We start from the raw sequence: 22,258 nt of genomic DNA on the forward strand, positions 1-22,258 counted from the left end.
GCTGCCCTTTCATACTATCGTGTAGAGAGGCCGCGCCGGCCTCCGAAGAACAATGAATATCCACAAAGGCAACATTCCGTCGCAACCACCACCGACGTCAATTCATTCCGCTACGGCTGAATTTCGACCGCGAGCTGCGCATCAATCACGCACAGTCAAAACGCCATTGTCCATTCCATTCGCAGCGCACGCATCTCTATTCTTCCGTAATTAAATCGCTAAGTGCGTAGTGCGACCACCACCAATAATAATAATAATAATAATAATAATAATAATAATAATAATAATAATAATAATAATAATAATAATAATTGGGGTTTTACGTGCCAAAACCGCGACTTGGCTATGAAGGGACGCCATGCAGAGGAAGGGTACGAAAATTTAAACCACCTGGCGTTCTTTAACGTGCACCTATGTCTAGACACCAGCCTCAAGCAATATTTCGCTTCCACCAAAAGTGGAGCCGACATGGTGCACGGCCGGGAATCGATCTCGCGACCTTCGCGTCAGCCGTCGAGCATCGTAACCGCTACACCAGCGCAGCGGGTAAAACAAATGAAACGAACAATTGCGCCTTTGTCAACCACGACGTATAGAGGAAGCGTGTCTGTCTAAACATGCGCAGGGGCCAGAGGGGGGGGGGGGGGGGGCGGAAACCAAAGAAGCCGAGGCTGCCAACTGGCTGCTAATCTTGCAACCAGACATACACGCGTCACGTACGAATTTAGACTGCAGCCTCACGCCAAGAGCACTTCTCTCTTTGAGTCACAGCGCCGTGCAAAGCCCGAGCTGGCATCGTTCGCTATGCTGAGCTCGGCTCGGCATTTTTCGTCGCGTTCTCGGTGACAGCTGTCGCAGTGCCACGTCGCAGTGCCGGTGATGGAAAGGGAAGACGCGGAGATGCGTGGGATATGCGTCCTCTGTAGTGAGCGGTCATGCCAACGGGGACAGGAACGAAGAACCGCTCGGTTGAAACGTGAGCAAGCACTTAACGAACGAGTCCCGTGTATACATGCACACCGAGGTTCTGATTTCGCGAAGCCGCCTGACGCTGGCAGCGTATGTGGAAGAACGCTTCTCCTGTTTGCACGCTACAGTCGAACGTGCCGTCAGTCCTACGAACAAACACTCTGCCAGTTAAAAGCCACATCCCGCCGTCTCCTCTATACGCGACCATTGGTCCGCGCAAGCACGCGTTTAGTAGTTTCGTTGGAATACGGTCACCTGCAGTTTGACGTTCCGTCACAAGCAGTTATATAGACTTTGCAAGTAGCTGCCTTCACCGCACCAAGACATAGCTGCAGCTTAGAAGATAGCTCCGATGACCTTAGAAGTACAAGCACAGATAAGGCTCTCACGAACGTATGTGGGGACGTTTACGGTGATGAGGGGGATTACAAAGCACAGCATCAGGAACGTTCCAATTAACTTTTGAATAGCGATAAATTTGAGCCGGTGAGCCTCTTCGCTGCTCGAAGAGAAGACTTATGCATCTCTCAGTTGAAATTGAACCGCTTGTGCTGGGCTTGCAGGCTTTCGCGTTAACGCCACAAGGAATGCGTCCACTCACGGGGAAAGTGTTTGAAAATAAACATTCAGGTGCCAGTTAGCTTACTATGCTGTCAATGAGAAGGTCGGATGAAGCGATGGGCAATCCTTGGAAGGCAGACACCACTAGATCAAGGTGTCGCAGTAGCTTTGAAGAAGACAAGGCCGCTAGTCTAAACGTTGGCCCCAGCGACGCCCCTCGCTGCTAGGATTTTTCATCGATTCAAGCTAGCATCTTCCCCTGAACTTCTTATCTGAAAAGTCACACGTAAGAAGTTATAGCTATGCGAAACAGTTCGCGACAACGTAGAGCCACAATAGGCGGCTTTAAGGACGGCCGTTTGCTTTAGTCTTCGCGACGATCGAATGAGTCACTTCTCAGAGCGGGTTGCAGACTCATGTAGCCGAACGCTTCAAAAGACTTCGCTATCGTTTGATGAGGATCAAACAACCAAGCTAGCTCTGGCGAAGGACAAGGCAAACAAACACGCGACACAGTGGCTCCTTTCTCAAACCCATCCATCGCACGGATCCGACACGGTTCGTCCCTCCGCCGGGCAAGAAGCAGCAGCAGCGGCTGCGGCAACGGCGGCGGCCCGCACAACTCACCCGTTGGCGGCCACCGACGAACGCGGCAGCGCCAGGCGTGATCAATAATCCACAAGGGCTGCCTGGCTCGCCGCCCAATTCCTACATCCGCATCGTCTGCTTCTTTCTTCTCACAGCCACGACGAGAGAAGGAAGGATGGTGGCCCCTCAGGTCGCAGCGGGAGGTACACACACGCGCACTGATGGTTCTCCTGCCCCTCTCCCGAAACACAAACGCTCCTGAGAGGGGGGCGACCACCGGAACCTCCACCACGCACCACGACACACGGCGAGAAGTTGCAGGCCACGTAACGCGCCCCTTCCCGCTGCGGTACTGGTAATCCGTATATGGAGGAACGCTGCAGAGAAGACACGCTACTACGATGAGGACGGCTCCTCCACGAAGACGATGATATCACTGCGGTTACGAAATGCGGGAGTGGAATAGAAGGCGTAGTCCGGGAGAGGCGCACCACGGGTCTGCTGCTGCGAGACGGACGAGCTGCTGCGCCCCGGCTCGGAACGAGAACCCGCCGCGCCGACGCGTCGTTCGCCGATCGACCGCGAGGCGCCGCCACAAGACAGTCACACGCGACTGCGACGCTGGCGCCGCTCCATGAGCGATAACGTAAACGTCAGGAGCGCGCGCGCGTTGCGAAACCGAAACATCGAAGCGAAACCACCGTGGCATTGATGTTTCTTTCTGTTTCACAATTCTGAGGCGTTGAGGAGCGTTGCTGCGAAGAAGCGCTAGGAACTGAATTTTTTTTCTTCTACTTCGGCTCAAGCTTCTGTCTTGGAGAATGTCTTGCATTAGCGTCTTAAATTTATATAACGCAGTGCTCGCGTCAATGCAGTGCTCTCATCTGTGCCCTTAGCACGTTACGACAGAAGAGAGGCAGGCGCAGGAGACAGACACGGTTGTCTTTTTAAGTAGCACAAAAGAGGCCTGAACGCATTTACTTAGGTCATCAGTTCACCGACTTATTCGCACATTGCAAATGGCTCGCAATACGAATTCCTAGCGTGAGTTATATGACTTGGGAGTTACGGTACTAATCTCAAATGATTAATGTAAGGCATCAACCGTAACCTAATTGGTTAACAAGGTAGGTGTGTGTCACGGACGGCTATTTTTGGCGACACCGCGTCACGGCAATAAACGGGCGCCGTACTCCCCGACTGACCGTGAGAAACGGCGGCGCTTGAAAGGGAGCCGAGAAGTGCAAAATGGGGTGCTCTTCTTAGAACGTCGCCGCCGACAGTTAATCCTTTTGTAACTGTGGCGGCGTCTGCAAGGTCGTAGAAGGCCGCGGTATACCCCGAACAAGGATTAGACTACAAGACGCCCGGCTGAGAGCCAAACGTTTGACCGTTCCCACGGAGAAAAGCGTGGGAAACGCTCTAGTGGCCAAGCCGTATGACAACAACCCGACAGGTTGTCACTCTCGCTAGTTGACGGCCCTCTCCCAATTAAAAAGGGGGTGGGGTCCAAAATATTTTTGGGGCGGAGTTTCCCATCAATTAAACGCGCATGATTGGACCCAGGTAGAGGTCTCTTGTCCCCAAAGAAGAGAGCGAGGAGACATGAGAGGGATTTAAGCGCAGGATTTTGCCCTGCTAGGCAGACTAGTCGCTGACCAAGATGGTGTAGACACAGATCAACAAGCATCTCTTCTAGAAGTTTTTAGTGTGGCTCTGTATCGGCTGGCCACCTAAACTTAGCCGTTCGTCTAGTTGTGACGCGATATTAACGTCTGCAACGTAGACATCGGGACTTCGCTTCGAGTTAGCTCAACCTGCTCGAAGTCACCTGCAAGTACTAGCCTCCCGGAGCCAACAGCGTTGCAACACCGCCGACATCGCAGTCGTGCCAGAACTCTCTTCGGCTTCTCGCATCCGATCGTCGGGGACACAACGCTGCCGGTCATCACACGTATGCCTTCACCTGTTTATATCTTCGAACTTTCTCCTCCGTAGTTCAATTGTTGTTAGTTTGTGTAGTTTGTAATAGTTCTCTCTCGTAAGCTGATTATTGTTTCTGTTATATATATTTTAGTTGTATCAAGTGTTGATGTATTTTGTTAGTTGTATTGAAGTGTTGTATTAGATCCCGTGTGCTGCAATATCACTAGAGTAAAGTTTGTTTTGTTTTCTCACGTCTCTGATCTCTTCACTGTCTCTGCTTGCGTACGGAACGAACCAACCTGCTGTCATTCCCGTCGCCGACTTCGCGCTGGCGACGCTAGAGTGGCAGCTTGTAACAAAACTGGCGTCCGCGAGACAGGACGTTCCGTACAAAGAGTAAGACAGTGAGGGGTGAACGAGAACCGTGCGGACAGCGTGGTGATAGAGCCGCACAGTTGAAGCGGTTGCAGCCTGCATAAGATTGCGCTGGTTTTATAGGAGCATTATAGTGACAATTTTGCAGTATGGAGTGTATGGATTTTGATAAGTGGATCGCACACGGTAAACAGTTAGGCCTCGAGGGCACCGAACTGAGACAATGGGTTAAGGAGCAGCAGGAACAGGCGTTAGCCAGAGAAGAGCGGGCACTGGCCCGGGAGGAAAAACAAAAGGAGAGAGAGCGCCAAGAAAAGGAGAGAGAGGGCCAAGAAAAGGAGAGAGAGCGCAAAGAAAGGGCGAAAGAACGAGAAGCGGCAAGGGAAGCGGCAAGGGAAGCCGGAGAACGGGAAGTGCAGTTACTGCAATTAAAGATTCGCCTCAGTGAGGGTAGCAGGGTGAGCCGATCCAGCAGTGAGCACGGCGATGCCGGCGAGAAACTGTCATTTGAGCGAGACACATGGTGTCAAGGGCTACTCAAGGTTCTGCCTTGCGAGGCAAATGAGGCTGTTGCGCGATTCGGTCAGCAGAACGCGAACAACTACGAGGTAGTTAAGGCAGAGATGTTCCGGATATTCGGAACGTCTGGCTGGACAAAAGAGGAGCAGCTCAGACAACAGTCTGAAAGCGAGGCGCGTCGAAAAGCGCTGGACGTTAAAATGGGGCAGGAAGCGCTAGAACCAGAGATCGCGCCAGAAAAGGGCCCGCGTATTCTAGAATGCATCAAGGTAGAGTGTGCTGAGAACGAGGCCTTGGCCGGTCTGGAGGTAGAGACGATGTCAGAAGACGCTCCTTGCATGGATGAAAAGAGTGCCAGCAGCCCTAATGGGCCCAGTAAGATGCTGGAAACCTCCTTCGTGCCTCAAGAGTACGTTTCGACATCGTCAAATGTAGGCATGATTAGCACAGTGGCGAAGCAGAGCGAGGACGCGACGCTTCAGGAATGCAGCGATGCTGTCGGAGAAGGCCCAGTTAATGGTTTCATCAGCATTGACAAAGATAATTTGGCCCAACAGTCCGTCGTGACGAAGAGTTCGAAAAGCGTTAGCGGGAGGGAAGACCTAGCACTAGCTCCAACGAGCTTCCCGACTTCTGAGGTCACGAAGCGACATGATGATGACATCGAGAGAAAGGGGGCAAGCCAACATCGCCGAAAAACAAAGAAGCGAAAGCGTTCGGCACTGCTTAAGCCTAGGACTAGTCCCACCCCGTCGCCAGAAAGACGAAGAGGTAGGCATTCAATCAGTTTTAGGAAACGTCAATGGTGGCGTTCAGCCTGGCACAAGCGGCGAGCCAGCTTTGGAGGAGGAAAGGGAGGTGCATCACCCAAACGAAAGGCGCGTTTTAGTTCGACAACTTCCGGAAGGCGACCTTGTCCGAAGGGCCAACGTCGAAAGATCACAAAAGCTAAAAACCGCGTCGGGGCGAACACAAAGGGACAGTGGCCCCAGTTTTCCCCCTGTTTCTGGCGTCCCTTTCAAATTCCTGAGGGGAACAGGCCAAAGTGGAAAATGAGGTGTGACGGCAGTGCACTGCTTAGAGTTTGTGCATTTTGTATCCTCTGGCGTGTTCGAAAAACCGCCGGGACCGCGACCCCATAGGGTGCGATTCAGGCGAATCTATTGTAGAAAAGGGGGCACGGTCAGTTGAGTAATTGTTGCACGCGCATACTAAGTATAATTATTCAGGGCAACATTGGAGATTCATGTTTGAGTTGTTTTAATTTTGTATAGGTTACAAGATTTGATGTAAAGTTTTCAAATGGAAAACCGCCGAGCCAAAGGCTGAAAGTTAGCATCGAATTAGTTTAATCATGAGTGCGAAAATTTGCATAAGGTAAAACCCGAGAAAATGTGTCATTTTTCTAGTTGTTTCAAAGGTTTAGTGTGGCATCGTATGCCTCCACTGCCATGGGGATGTGGCATGAATGAGCATTTGAGGAAGATGTTAGCAAAAACCGAATGATTTCGTAAATTGATTAAGATTGGCGTGACCCGGTACAGTTGTCGTTGTGCACAGTTAGAATCGAGGTATAGGAGCATGTTATTTTTTTTTCCTTTCGTCGGTTGTTTTCTGTTTGTATGTGCGTATTTCATTGTATAAGAAGTGTATTTTGAGTTATTTTCTTGTTGCTGGGTGTATTGGTTGTTTTTACTTGCTGTAATGCACATTGAAGGATTGCACTACAGTAGAGGAGCGCACCTCTTCCGTTTTGTTTCGTAGTATACATTCGTGCAGTGTATTCTGTATTGATGGCTGCCGTACACGGCTATTTCCTCTTCTTGTTTGTATTGCGCCTTGATATTGTTGCGTGTAACTGAAGCTGGTACTCTAACAATTTGTTTTTTTTTCTTTTGTTGTTACTTTTATGCACTCTGCCTAGTTATGTTGTGTATGAGAGGGACAGCCCTCATGTCTCCCTTGTTGGTGGTGTTTTGTTCCTTGTTGTCGAAAAAATTCCCCTCCGTGTGAACAAATGTTATGAATAACATTCTGAAAGTGGGGGGCAATGTCACGGACGGCTATTTTTGGCGACACCGCGTCACGGCAATTAACGGGCGCCGTACTCCCCGACTGACCGTGAGAAACGGCGGCGCTTGAAAGGGAGCCGAGAAGTGCAAAATGGGGTGCTCTTCTTAGAACGTCGCCGCCGACAGTTAATCCTTTTGTAACTGTGGCGGCGTCTGCAAGGTCGTAGAAGGCCGCGGTATACCCCGAACAAGGATTAGACTACAAGACGCCCGGCTGAGAGCCAAACGTTTGACCGTTCCCACGGAGAAAAGCGTGGGAAACGCTCTAGTGGCCAAGCCGTATGACAACAACCCGACAGGTTGTCACTCTCGCTAGTTGACGGCCCTCTCCCAATTAAAAAGGGGGTGGGGTCCAAAATATTTTTGGGGCGGAGTTTCCCATCAATTAAACGCGCATGATTGGACCCAGGTAGAGGTCTCTTGTCCCCAAAGAAGAGAGCGAGGAGACATGAGAGGGATTTAAGCGCAGGATTTTGCCCTGCTAGGCAGACTAGTCGCTGACCAAGATGGTGTAGACACAGATCAACAAGCATCTCTTCTAGAAGTTTTTAGTGTGGCTCTGTATCGGCTGGCCACCTAAACTTAGCCGTTCGTATAGTTGTGACGCGATATTAACGTCTGCAACGCAGACATCGGGACTTCGCCTCGAGTTAGCTCAACCTGCTCGAAGTCACCTGCAAGCACTAGCCTCCCAGAGCCACCAGCGTTGCAACACCGCCGACATCGCAGTCGTGCCAGAACTCTCTTCGACTTCTCGCATCCGATCGTCGGGGACACAACGCTGCCAGTCATCACACGTATGCCTTCACCTGTTTATATCTTCGAACTTTCTCCTCTGTAGTTCTGTTGTGTTAGTTGTGTAGTTTGTAATAGTTCTCTCTCGTAAGCTGATTTATTGTTTCTGTTATATATTTCTTTAGTTGTATCAAGTGTCGATGTATTTTGTTAGTTGTATTGAAGTGTTGTATTAGATCCCGTGTTGCTGCAATATCACTAGAGTAAAGTTTGTTTTGTTTTCCCACGTCTCTGATCTCTTCACTGTCTCTGCTTGCGTACGGAACGAACCGACCTGCTGTCATTCCCGTCGCCGACTTCGCGCTGGCGACGCTAGAGTGGCAGCTTGTAACAGTGTGCGATAGTGTGCTTAATTTTCTCGCCAGTGATTTACCGCATCATATTGAAGGTGGTTGTGGAAAAAACACTTATTAATAATAAGGGAGGTATGCAGGGACCACCTGGAACAACTGTGTTCATTTTCCCACTTCACCAAATTAGCCAGAATGCCTAGCTGAAACGTAAACGAAAAAAAAAACTGCCAAATGAGCAATGCGCTTAATATGCCGCCAGTTGTCGCACAAATCAGATCATAACCGATAATGTTGCGCACTAGCAACAAACTAGAATGGTAGTATACAGATTCTTTTCCGTTTTTTCGGGACTTACGAGCTGGTCGAACAGTAAATGTTTGTCATTCTCATTCCCCCAGTGCCATTTGAGAGCAGATCGGGGTAATTACTAACAAAAATTACTGTTCGGAACAGCATGGAGCAGCATTTCCCATTCGGTGCAGTTTAGAGCTATTAGTTCCATCACTGTGCTATACATTACCATCTCACCCCCTCCGTTTCCTACTCGTCACTTTAACCACCCTGACTTACAGCTTTCTACGCTCTGCTTGCCGTTCCTCTTTTTTATATATATCTTTCTGTGCGTGTTCCTCTTATTTCCTCGGCGTTCTAGCTATTTTGCCCTTTTTCCTTACCCCCCCCCCCCTTCTACCTCACCTCGTTGTCTCATCTTTTTCAATCTTCTATCCTTTTCTGCCTTTGTATTTTCTTTTATCTCTTTCTTTCCCTATATCTTTCTCTCTCTTTCCCTCCCAATCTCTCAGAGCTCGTTTTCTCTCCCTTCAGATTTTTGCATTACAAACCGGAGAAATCGGCGCACCTGTTCCAGGACCGAAGCAGAAGAAGAAAAGAGCGCGTGCCCGATGATGACGATGATGGTTTTCAGACTCAGCAGACACATTGCGGCCCAGCTCCGCTGTTAAAAAGCATTTCAATAGCCGACCATTCATATTATTGTCGAAATATTCGAACGAAAAAGAAAAAAAAAACAAAAAGAAACGGTCCGTATAAAGAAAACGCCCATCAGCACACGACGAGACTCACGTCTCCATTCAATTGACGACTCCGGGAACGCGTAAACGAAAATTCTATAGGGGCCCCAGTAAGCTCTCTTCCGAAAAAAAAAAAAAAAAGAAGTAGGCCGACGAAAGAAATGGAGGGACAAAAGTCGCTCGCAAACAAAACTCGCTCGCAAGAGAATCGCCCCAAACATTGCGCAACCACACATAAACAGTTACGCGAAACGCCTTCGCGCTTTACGTTCATCGTAATCACTCCCAGCGTCATTAAAGTAAGCGCCTTTTATTTTTTTCTCTTTTCTGCGTGCAAACTCCCCACGGAATACCGTTACGACCCTCGGCACAGAGGAAGGGCCAGCGAGAGCGGCGCGAGACGGAAACGGGGCGTGAAGCGCGAATTACGAGAGGCAAGTGAGACGACAATAGCAGCAAAGAGAAAACGGAGGCGTGAGCAAACACACGAGAGAACTCTGCAGGGAGACGGTAAAACAAGCCACGCTCCGAGACATTGAACTCCCCTCGCACAGCCGTTAAGAGCGTCCTTTCGTAACTAACAGTTCACTTTGCCTTTTTTTTTAAGGGGCGAAGCTCCTTATGACATGGGTCGTGCGTCCGCGATGTAGGTAGTAGTAGTAGTACGACTAGTACTAGTAGGTAGCCACCTCCACGGCCGGACTAGACGAGCGGCACGCACGCACTCTTTTGAATTCAGTAAACCCACTCCCGTTAAGTATTAAGTAAATATTAATATTAAAGATAAAGACGAGTGTCCGTTACTTATTATCGAATAAAACTTGCCTTGCGTTTGATGCTTACTAAAGAAAAGGGTAACGAAAGGGCACACGTTGAGCACTATCTGTCCCGAAAAAATTGTCACGTTGAACTCACTGGGCGTAACCTCCTTGGTTTGAGCAACGTTTAGCGAGGGTTGGGCCGCATTGCCATGATTCAGCGGCGGTAAATGGTGGGCACTAGACACCACGAAGCGCCGGAAGGGAGCGCTGTGATAAGGGTGCACTGCGGAAGCTGGACGGAACGGATGCGACAGGCCCTTAGCGTCACAGGAGTCACGAGATGAATGGGAAGCGGTTGCGCCAGACGCGAGGTTCGCTAGATATGAGTATACAACCTGAGCTAAAAGAAATCATGATTTTTTTTTCATTGCATTTGACTCTCACAAAATCGCTAAGACTGAATGCGTTCGTCAATGCCAGTGTTGTAAATGTTCCCTCCCAAAAAGAAATAAAGGTACCCAGCTCGAAACTGTTGTATAGAAAGTATTGTATGAGAGTGTTGTAACAAAGTATAATGCAAATCGCAGCGCTACGTAAAAATTAAAGAAGTCATTTGACCCACAAGAATTCTACTCTCCTTTTTTTCTATTATTTCTTTAACAAGGACGTGCTGAGGCAGAAATATGGACTCGCCATATATTCCTTGAAAACTGAAATGTAACACCGGCTAAGGTGATAACGCTAATGATTTTTCTTTTGTGCCGCTGCAACTGTTTATATAACACAGCTGTAATGATTCAGCAGAAAAATACAAATGCAATATGCCATCGCTTAAGCTAGTTATATAAAGTTGAAGGAGGTAGGATAAGTGAAAATGCATCATTTTGTGCCTTCTTCGTCGGGCATCGTTATCTGAGAAGTAATGAATCCATCCAACCCACGACTACGCATACAACTTAACCCAAAACGGGGGCACAGTAAATATCGACAAACTGCGACAAGATGCAAACGTCTCCGCATATTTAACACCCGGTGTCAACGCCGACGACGCCAGCCCCAATACAACAAACAAAAATAGCACCGTATTTTCATCCACCGGTGTTCTAGTGGCTAAGGTACTCGGCTGCTGACGCACAGGTCACGGGGTCAAATCCCGGCTGCGGCGGTTGAATTTCGGATGGAGGCGAAAACGTTGTAGACCCGTGTGCTCAGATTTGGGTGCACGTTAAGGAACCCCAGGTGGTTTAAATTTCCGGAGCCCTCCACTACAGCGTGTCTCATAATCATATGGTGGCTTCGGTACGTTAAACCTCACGTATCAATCAATAAAATCAATGTTTTAATCGACGAAATTGCGGATCGCGTGAAAAAAAAACGAAAAAAAAACGAAACGGGGCTTCGCTAGTCGCCGTTGATCGAACGTAGGCTCTTAACAAAAAAAAAAAAAAACGCTGCTTCGACCGCCAAAAGCGCCACGAACAAGAACGACAATCAACGCGTTCCATCGGTACAAGAAAGAGGGGGAGGGGGAATAGAAGGCGTAAGGGAGGACGAAAACCAAGGAAACTAACTGCCCTCGCGCACGCAACAACCTACTACCACCACCCGATTTTGCCCTTTAGTAGCAAGCACGCTTTTCTTTTTGCTACATCGATACGCTCGTGTGGCTGCAGAGATGATGGCTGTTCCATCACCATGGAGCAGAAACCGATTCGCGGACGCGATAAAGTGCACTTGCTACGTTATATACGCGGCTGGCCAAACCAAAAGCACTGGGCGAAACGAAAATATTAAAAATAATGATGGTTTATCAGCGTGCTTCGCTGAAAAAGGTCGTCAAAAGACGATAGTCTTCTGTCTGGAATGCATAAAACGTTTATTTGACGTTCTGCGCGAGCAAATCGGTGAGTAGGCGCTGCGTGAGGTACGGACGCCATCTAGCAGTACTTTGAAGAGACGTTTTTCTAGAACGCATAGCCGCTGGTAGGTGGCAGCACCATGTAGGTTTAGACATGTCGAATATGTATATATAGACATATGTAGTTTTAGACATGTCGAACATGTATATATTGTAACAATTCATTGGACGTCATCTTCATCTGTCAATAACCATCATCAGTCTTCGCCCGTTCCTCTTCATCATCGGCGCCATTTCGCTGTTGCTTAAATAAAGCGTCAGCTGAACCCATGGTATTTCAAGTGGTGGAGATGCGGGGTAACATCTCAGGTCGAAGAGATCGGGAAGCACCTTCCAATATAGTCAGTGGTAGATAGCCAAGCGTCTGTGACTGCCGAGGTGTGCATACAGTTTTTTTTTTTCAATTCTTTTTTTATGTATATCTTCAAGGCCAGGGCGTCTGGTGATGCCCACCCGTTCAAAACGGTATAACCACAAACACACGTTTTTCGGTCACAGCATCGAATTGCCGGGGCTACCTAATGCTCCCGTATGGATGTTGCGCCCAAATATGCGTAATATTTCCTTCTTGATTGACAGTTTTCACTAGTATGAACGCAGCCAGGAGATCAAGATGGTGGTCGTTCAACAAGGGCTTAAAGTTTCGCTCTGATAGCTGAATCGAGTGACAGACAGAAACAGGACAGACACACAGACATGCCAAAATCTGTGCGTTGAAGTATCCCAAAAAAGACGATGGTTTTTAGTAATCGGGAGATCTCCACAAGCAAGAAGAAGAAAAACGTGGGCCGAAAAGACGACAGGTATGGCACACAAGGGAGAAAAAAATGCAGCACATCCAGGAGTGAAGGATGATTAGTGGGGTTAAGCGTCCGAACGTACCTCATTTACAAGCTCTTTACGTCGAAACTGAAAGGACGTTTTCATTTTTTTAGAGGGTAAGGCTGATCTCTTGTTAATTTTACAGATAAAAAAAAAACGTGTGTAATGTTCCAGGCGATCTCTTGTAGTTTTTATGTAGCTCAAAAGAACATTTCTTTGAATATATTTTGCGAAATGAGGAAAGCGTAACAAAATCAGCGTGCTATTGTCTAACGCTCTTCTTGCCCACAAATGCTACTAAGGCACATCAGTGGGCAAAACCGGATGTCATCTAGGGTCTGTGTTTGTAAACTTCTCTCTTTTTTTCGTTCGCGTTAGAGATCGCGCCTAGCTAACGCACAAAACAATGGCACCCTGCCAAGTATAGCGTAACCAACCATCTATAGGCTCACGAGCGAACTGAATAGCAGAGCGGCATAGAACACTATACGGGAGAACAAAGGTTGTTTCGTGCGCGCGCCGAATAAAAGGGTTCGGTAAAGCGCGCGAAGGAGACAGACACATTGAAACAATGCCGTCGCCGCTAGGAGGACACACGCACGTACGCTTACATACAGCTGTAGAGAGCGACAAAAGGCCGGTCTCTCTCAGAGGCAGCGCCGATCTGGGACAACGAGCTTGCCGGCTCGTCCGGCAGATGGGGCGCATTCCCCCAGACAAAGCAGGCAGCATCGATCTGACACACATCCCATCCGGCTCTTTTCCCTCAACGAGCATCTCCTCCCGAAACAAGAGAACCTACACGACCTCCTCATCGCGCGAGCGCCTCTTCTCCCCGAAAGAGACGGACTCTCTTGCGTGGCCGGCAACAAAGGACTCCCCCGCAATCCCCTGCAACTCTCGTGTCTTTCCTCTCTGTCTATTCCCCACCTTCGCTGGGTTTTTTCCCTCTCTCCGGAAAACGTACGAGACCGCGAGGTGCCAGCGCCGCTCAGCTGAGCTCCCGAACAGCCGGTTCGCGCTCTTCAGTGGCCCCTACTCCCGCCGGAGGGAGCCGCTATCGCGCGATCTCGCTAACGCAATCGACGGCCCTCCTAACACCGAATCGCCGCTAATTCTCTCTCCGGACAGAGGAGCAGCAGGAGCTGCTGCTGCTGTTACCCGCACACCTTTTGGCGGCGGGAGCTTCAATAATGACCGCTGGATAGCTCTCGCCGCTGCCCCAACTTTGGCAAGCAGGTCGCGCGGAACGATAGAAAGGGAAACGCGGGGAAGGAGGTGGGCAGTTTCCAGCACGCAAGCTCGGGTACAGATTCGTAACTCACCCCTACTGCTCCTCCAAGAAAATGTTTGCTTTGGTCCGTTTCTGTGCCACCCTTCGAATGAACGATAGCGAGTTACGAACGTGAGGACAGCGAGAGGTGGTTGTTGCGCGCTCCCGTCACACTCGACCCTACTTCCCACATTAAGTAGCTTAATGCGTGTTCTTTTTTTGCGCACACGCACACATCGTTAAGATGAGCCGAAAGCCCGGGCTATTCGAGCGATCAGAGGAGAGAAACTGCAGTGCAAACGGGGAACGCCACCCCGGTCGTGCAGGGGGCAGCGAAAATGCAATTACACACGCGAAACTAACGTTACGCGCGCCGAAGCAGAATCGGCGGGCTGGCATTAAACGCGTCAACGCCTGCGAAAATTGCCAGCATCGACTCTAGTCGAGAAGGGGGAGCTCGCCAGAGAATGAGCGGGCGGCTATTGGGGCGAGCCGAAAATTGATCGTCACGATGATTTCCGAATGCTAATGGTGCCGGTGCAGGGACGGCGAAAATGGATGCGATAAGCGACCGCGCGGTCTAGCTATATCAGAGTTCTTTCCCTTTAGTACACTAAGGACTACCGATGTTTGCAGAATACTGTTGTGCCTCAAGGTACAACGAGCTCTTCTGAGGTAGAGCGAATCGCGAATGAAACAGAGGCACGTATGCTGCGGTGAAGACGCGAGATAACTAGATCGGCAGTTGTTGTTTCGTTGGAGACCTTCACCAGCACTTCGTCCATTTTGGCACTTGCCTTTCCGACTTAAGAAAAAAAAACCAGAAACAGTAGTAGAGTGTGTAGACTAAATGAAGTCGATTAACGAAATTTTCAGCAGCATGAGTGTGGAAACGGCCAAACGTTGTTTAGCAATCATCTCGCAAATTAACGTTCAGCACTGCTAAATAATTATGCTAAACTTCTGGTAGTTAAACTGTCGACTGCGGAAAATGGAATAAGCAAACAATGCTACTCGCGCTAGCAATGCAAGTACCACGATACGTTTCTTAATTACGCAAGCTATTCTGTTCGAGTTATGTAATCCAGCGGCGCTGGCAACGCGACCGTTTACGCGCGTTGGCGTTAAGAAGAAAGGGCGCATTAGGCATCACCGAGATGAAGAGCGAGGGTCGTTCGGTGCCCTTTTTACGACGTGACAGCTTACGGAAACAGCGGCGGAGTAATTTCAGTCGCAGGCCGTAACAAATGCGCAACAAAACGACAGCGTCTCTTTCTCAAGTTACAAGAAACAACTATTGAGCGGGCGGCGCAACATCATGTTCTCTAACGCCTCAGGAAGCGCCGTCATTGGCCGACCGAATCTTATCGGTGTTATCTCACAACGACCGTCTCGAGACGCAGCGTGGGCGAACAAAAATAAGGCGTGTGCAATCGAACGGAACAGTTTCGCTTGCCTGCGGCCCGTGAGTACAGTGTCTAGAAATATACTGGCAGTATATTTCTAGACACTGTACCGTGAGTCATGTCACTGAAAAAAAAAAAGTCATAAAATCACTTTTCCTCGTCTCTTAGGCCTTGTTCTTAGGCGTAAAAAACGAAATCAAATCGCCAGTATGCCAGTTGAAAACTCCAACTGAAACAATGCCGAAATATCTTTTTTATTCCCGGTATCGAACGGTGATCAAAGGAGCAAGGTGTGCGTTGGGCTAGACGTCACGGAAATCGAAGGGCCGCCGACTCGCTTGCCCTCGTGGACGCTTCTTCGACATTCTATTCAGTGCCTCTCTCAATAACCTTCATGTGAAGAGCAATCGGGTTACCTCCGACATTTGTAGCAGTTTCCTTAAGAACAATGCCGTCCAAGGACACGAATATCCCCGCTACTTAAGTGCACGGTCAATGGAGTTCGCTGTGATCGCTAAAGTAACTATATGAACTACTTTATCTGGGTACGCGAACACGCCTAACTTTCGTACTTCTGACTTCAGTTCTTGAAGAGGCATTTCGCGCTCTCGTATTTCCGAATGCCGAAACCGCCGCATTTCTCTAAACATGACAATATATATACAATTTATACGTTGGTATAACACAGCTGCATTTTGCCGGTATATCCTTAGCTATGGAGCAGAAACCTGGACACTTACAAAGAGGGTTCAGCCTAAATTGAGGACGACTCAGCGACCGATGGAAAGGAAAATGGTAGGTGTAAACCATAAGAGACAATAAGAGAGAAGAGTGGATCAAGGAACAAACCGGGGTTAAGGATATCGTAGTTGAAATCAAGAAGGGGAAATGGACATAGGCCGGGCCTGTAGCGCGTAGGCAGGATAACCGCTGCTCATTAAGGGTAATTCTGACTGGATTCCCAGAGAAGGAAAGCGGCTAAGGGGGAAACAGAAAGATGGATGGGCACATGAGATTAGGACGTTTGCGGGTATAAAGTGGCAGCAGCAAGCTCAGAATCGAGTTGACTGGCAGAACATGCGAGAGGCCTTTGTCCTGCAGTGGCCGGACGTAGTCAGGCTAATGATGATGATGACAACACGATAATCAACGCGAATTGCGACATATAATGCACACTGGCGCATGAATGAATCTATCAATCAACCCATTGATTGATTGACTGATTGATTGATTGATTGATTGATTGGTAATCCCAACAGAGCGTTCAAACGTATTCCGTAAATGATCAATTCCACGTAGTTGGTCCTTCCAAGTCAGTAAAATGCAAGTTTACGCAAATCCAACGACCAGCACTCGCAGATTAAAACGTGAAAATTTAAAGCGAAGTAATGCACATACTTTCGCGTACAGCGTACACAGTTCGTGCCACATCCACGTAATATTGGCTCAAGCGCTTAAATCACGGCCAACATTACCTTTCGCGAGCGGATTTGAAGCGGAATTACGCGGTTATCACGGGGCATCGCTTTTATACTACCTTCTATTGCTTTAAATAAAAAGGAAGTCGCCATTCAATCTGCGAGTATACTGTATGTTTATATGCTAACTATTTCCATGCTTGCTGCATGAAAACAGCGACACCTTCAGTGGCTTCCGCGGACAATTGCGCCACAGTTCAGTCCGGCGATCATTGCGGGGAAAGAATGTTATGACGGCGAAGAAAAAAACAAGTCCTCCTCGCCTTGTTTAGGCTCGTCCTGGCAGGCTTGGTCTTGGTCCTCGGGGGCGTTGGCGAGGATGCCGGGGGGTGTTTGTCGTTGCAGTTGATCTTGGAGTTGAGCAAGGGCTCCGGAGACGACGGCCGAGTCTCCGGCTCCCTGCTCTTGATCGTGCTCTGGGAAGAAGAGGGAAAAGAAGGACCGTTAATCCAGACGCCGTGCACAACATTTTATAACGAGCTTTAGTAAGCTGCTTCATAAACGTATCTCACGACAAATTCTGACGCACTACTGGACATATTTGCCCATGAAATGGTGGTCTGTTGACTCTTAAAGGTAATCCGCATTAAGCCATGACGACAACAAATGGTCACCGTGCTTGCTTATGACAAGGTGTTACAGCACATGCGACAGTCTATAAAACTATATATATATATATATATATATATATATATATATATATATATCATTAACGCATCATGCCCTGTTATTACGCATACGTCTTCATAACTGCGACAATGCATTTGCCCACATCAACCCCCCCCCCCCCCCCAAATGAAACGCTGCTTATATAACTAATCCGCTGATTAGCAAATGCTGCCACCAGGGAGTGATGACTTACAAACCAAGTGATTGATTGATTTGTGGGGCTTAACGTCCCAAAACCACCATATGATTATGAGAGACGCCGTAGTGGAGGGCTCCGGAAATTTCGACCACCTGGGGTTCTTTACCGTGCACCCAAATCTGAGTACACGGGCCTACAACATTTCCGCCTCCATCGGAAATGCAGCCGCCGCAGCCGGGATTCGATCCCGCAACCTGCGGGTCAGCAGCCGAGTACCTTAGCCACTAGACCACCGCGGCGGGGCGACTTACAAACCAAGCCAAGGTGTATCTATATAGAGGGCTATATATTCGGCGAGCCGGAATTCATCGAAACGAGTAAAATGACTACTTTCCTTTTCTCAAAGTGATACGAGTTCAACACCTACATATTGAACTGTATCCCGTGCTTAGTTTCGGGAACTCATTGCATCCATACAACAAAACTACAGTACCGGTTTTAAATCGTCGCGACAGTACACGGTGCGCAACGCTTCACTCGCAAGTGTTTCTGGCATGCGTTTGCAGTGTTTTCAAGGTGATGCCACTATAGGGAGCATCAGTTCGTTGTCAACTTTCTGGCATTCAAGTTGTACCAGATCCCATTGTTGTGAACGTGAAAGGCCCCGCAGGTGGTGCCATCAGGATGGGCCTAGATGGACCAGGCGGGCATACAGTTGTTACTCCAAAAACCTTGTGCATTCTACTACTCTGGTGGCGTAAACCTTCGGCAGCGGCGTGATTCTGAAGTGCTGCCTTTTTAAGCTATCTTTTCTCAAGGGCACCAGGCTTAAACAAACTTCCCTATAAATGTGGTTGCACGAAGCCTCCCAAGATGTCGATAGCGTCGTCTGACAACAGGGTATTCCGTAGACCCCTTAAGCATGTTACCAATACACCATGCAAGCTAGAGACATCTATCTCACGATATCAACGGCATGCCCTAGAGAAGAGACGAGAGGTTAGGCGGAAAGCTATTTACGACTAACCTAGCGTCTAACGAGCGGCTGTTCCTTCCTTTCCGGATTGGCCTCGTCGCAAAGGATTACAATGCGTTCTCGCCGCTCAATAGCTGGATCGGCGCCAGCCGACGATTAATCTCGTCACGTCAACACGTTGAACGTCGCCCACTTGAAACAAAAGACGGCTACTATCCCTCCCTATATACCACTTCTCTCGTTCGCAGCATGTGTCTTTCATAGCACGCAACGCGTCGGCAGCATCGCAATTCCCTCCATCCTGCCTAATTAATCCACCATTCAATTAGGCCAGGGAAAATATAGAAGTGATTAGTTGTCTTTGACGGTGGTGTAGTAATTGTGAAGCAAAGTAAAATGGATTAGAAGTCGACGAAAAAGCATCCTTCCGGTCGATGCGATCCGAACCTACAATCTTCATTGTATAGGTTCGGATCCCTCCGACGGAAAGTGCTTTTTTTCGTCTAGTTTGATTCATTTCGAACGGCTTTACAATGTCCCACTTCTGTCACAGCCCTAAACAGAGATGCAGCACCTATGAATTATGAATAATGAGAAAAACAGTAAATAGTACACTGCAGTTAAAAAACAACAAATAATGTGCTTAGCCTAACTGGAGTCGTTTCGTTGTGTCTAACAAAGAAATCAGCCTTTGAAAAATTCCTTCGTTCCGCCCGAGCCGACTTGCAATAATAGAAAGCGGTAAAACGGTAGCCGCGGCTATTGTAAACGCAAGGAACGATAAAAAAATAGAGGCCGCCACGCTTTCTACTCCACTGTATACGAGAAACGAAAAACGCGTTTCTATAGGACCGGATGGCAAAGACGCGTGCGCGCATACCTTCTACGAGACGGCATTCAACATCGCTCGCGTCTTTGATGACGGCATCCGACGCACACGCATGAGCGTGCGCTATGAGACAAAGCGAGTACGACAGCAGGTCTTGGCAACTCCAACAACGCCGCAGGTGAAGTTATGCTATACTTCCAGGTGCCGGCAAAAATAATTAAAAATACAAACTATCGATCTAAGACGACAACGGCAGGGGTCCGAATCAGACAAAGCAGCAAAAAAGAGCGCTTAGGGCTATAACGGCGAGCGATACAGCAAAAAAAAAAAAAAAGCGCTTAGGGCTGTAACGGCGAGCGATAGACACGATTTCTACGAGAGGCAGTAAAACGCAAAAAAATAATATCAAAAAGTAACCAAAACGAAGCAATACCCGAGCACTAAACCGGCACGGCACACAATGCGTATACATTATACCGCACGCGCCTCGCGTCAGGTGTGATGCGCACGCGCGAGCTTTGGCTAAAACAACGCACGCCAAGCTATTGACGAGAAAGTATTAAGGAGCAAAAACAACAACAAAAGAAAACAACTCTCCACACGCGAACGAGTGTGTGCACGCCAGCAGGCCTGCCCGCCCACCGGGGACAATACAGGCGGCGGCAGCCGACGAGTCGGTGCAGCTGGGTCGTCGAAGCATCCCCTCGACAGCTACTAATTAATGAATGCGCTACGCGTGAGGCTAAAGACGCCCCAGAGGGAGAGCCCAGAGCGGTTTGTGTAAGCGTGTACATACTTTATTTCGCCATCCCAAGCTCGTAGCTGGCTGAACGCGGTTGCATTAGGAGCATTCAAACTCCCGCCGCCGGCTATGCGGCGATGTATGTATACGTGTCGTGGGGCAGCGTGGCCTTCGACACACCAGCTATAACACGATGCGTCGCCATAAAGTAGTCGTGTGTAGACAGATGTTATACCTCTTCGTTGCATCGCCGCTTGTAACAGTATAGACAGGCAAGCGAAATGCAAGCGAGGGGGGGTCAAACCGGGGGAGATTGCGAGGTCTACGCGCTTTTATGCACCGTCGTAACCTGAGCGCGGAGTGTTGTGTCTGCGGAGATACCGATCTACAGCAGGTGCGCACGTACACGTTGCTCATTTGTACAGCGTCGCGTCAGATTGTTACGCACCAATGCGCGAGCGAACGCAATTAAATGAGCAAAAATTGCACGACGATAAACCGAGGCTCGTGTTCATCAAGTAAGCTGCGCGCTAGCGCTTCCTTTTAGCGCTACCAAGCTACTGTACAAAACGAGCTGTGAAAAAAACAAAAAAAAACAGAGGCTAACCTGTTGGTGTTCAGACATGCCAAGAACGATAGAAATGTCACCCGTATCGAAACACTACTTTTTTTTTCTCTAGATACTGCCCCCTTCCATGGGGCGTAGTAATCAGTAGTACCGAAAAGAGACAATTTCTCTATGTGTGAACTCAAACAGTGAACTGTGGAGCAGTCCCCGAGTCCAGCGGTGAAGGTCGGCGCCAGGCCTGAGGCCTGTAGCACAGAGTTGACGAAGTTTGCTTAAGTGCAGACCGAATCAGTGCTTCCCTTTCTAACCTGAACTAGCTCATAAAGGCACCCCACGAAGAGCGCGACAGCTCTGGCGGTCACGATGAAAAAAAAAAAATCTAGTTAAGACAAATCATTTTCCAACCCCAAGAGATTTGCCTCGGAGCAATAAGCATATACTAATGCACGCGGCAACGTTTACCTCTGGAACCCATCGCCTTCAATTCAATCCATTAGGCACAGCTTCTAGCCTACAAAACCGCCAACGAGTGTACAATGCGCCTCATAACAACACAGAACGCCACATCGCCTCCCTCCATACATTCATTGTGCTGCCCGAACAAGACGGAGGGAGGAAAACAAATCCGTCCCTCTCCAACAAGCGTCTGGGAGTGGATACATCTTAGATTAAGCACCCTTCCCTGCCGCGCTCCCCGAACGAAGGGCCAGGAAAGACCGCGAAGTGACCCCTCCAAATCTACGCCTCTCAAATCGTCATCATCCTTCCTAATCACGGGCGCTCGTACATCGCGCCGGTGCGGCGTGTACTTAATCCCGTCGTGTCGGTGCCAGATGTTCCCGCAACAACCGCGAGAAGTGATGGGATAGAAGAGAGGAGCCGATAGGGGAGAGTAGCGTAGGATAGACGCCCGAGTCAGTCGAAGACCCAGCGCTTAGTCACATCCGCAGGAACGGGCAACCAACAAGCGATGGAAGAGAGAACGGGAGGTAGGAAAGCGAGAGCGTCGAGAAAGAAGGCAGCAATTACCGCGAGCCCGCCGACACGCCTCCGTGACCGTTCGGCACGCAGATAGAGAGAAAAAGCGAAAGAAGGACGCAACAACCTCTTCTTCTTCCCTCTAGAGGGCGTGCCGGCTCGTTGCTGCTCTCAGAAGCCGAGTGCCAGATGCGTCGAGACACTGTAAAGGAGAATGAATCGGGGGGGGGGGGGGGGGGGGGGATAAAGAGTAGGACGAGAGGAGGCGCACGCGAGAGCCACATCGACCGCCGGAGTGGATCCAGAGAGAGGAAAAGGGCGAGCTCTTGTCGAGACAAAGGAATCAAGCAAGGAGGAGTGCAAACGTATCACCCCCCCCCTCCCCAACCACACCCCTTTTCACCAGCGTTACATGTAGACGCGAGAGACAACACGCATGAGCGGAAAAACTGACACGCGAACGAGAAAAAGTAAACACCCGATTGTCGCCTCTCAATAGAGAGTCTCCCCAACTCTGCTCTTGGAGTACAGCCGGTCTCTGGCGCAGCTTGCGCGCGGCAAGGCGCAAAA

General features: G+C 49.2%; 1 protein-coding gene across 1 annotated transcript in view; it reads right to left on the reverse strand.

Moving 5' to 3' along the window:
- Positions 1-22,258, reverse strand: part of LOC119161393 (uncharacterized) — a 299,022-nt gene that overhangs the window by 66,438 nt on the left and 210,326 nt on the right. The window contains exon 2 of the mRNA XM_075889602.1: positions 17,051-17,203. Within this exon, the coding sequence (XP_075745717.1) occupies positions 17,051-17,203 (153 nt within the window). The remainder of the gene's footprint in view (positions 1-17,050; positions 17,204-22,258) is intronic.

Source organism: Rhipicephalus microplus, chromosome 3, assembly GCF_043290135.1.
Source record: "Rhipicephalus microplus isolate Deutch F79 chromosome 3, USDA_Rmic, whole genome shotgun sequence".
NCBI classification, from domain to species: domain Eukaryota; kingdom Metazoa; phylum Arthropoda; class Arachnida; order Ixodida; family Ixodidae; genus Rhipicephalus; species Rhipicephalus microplus.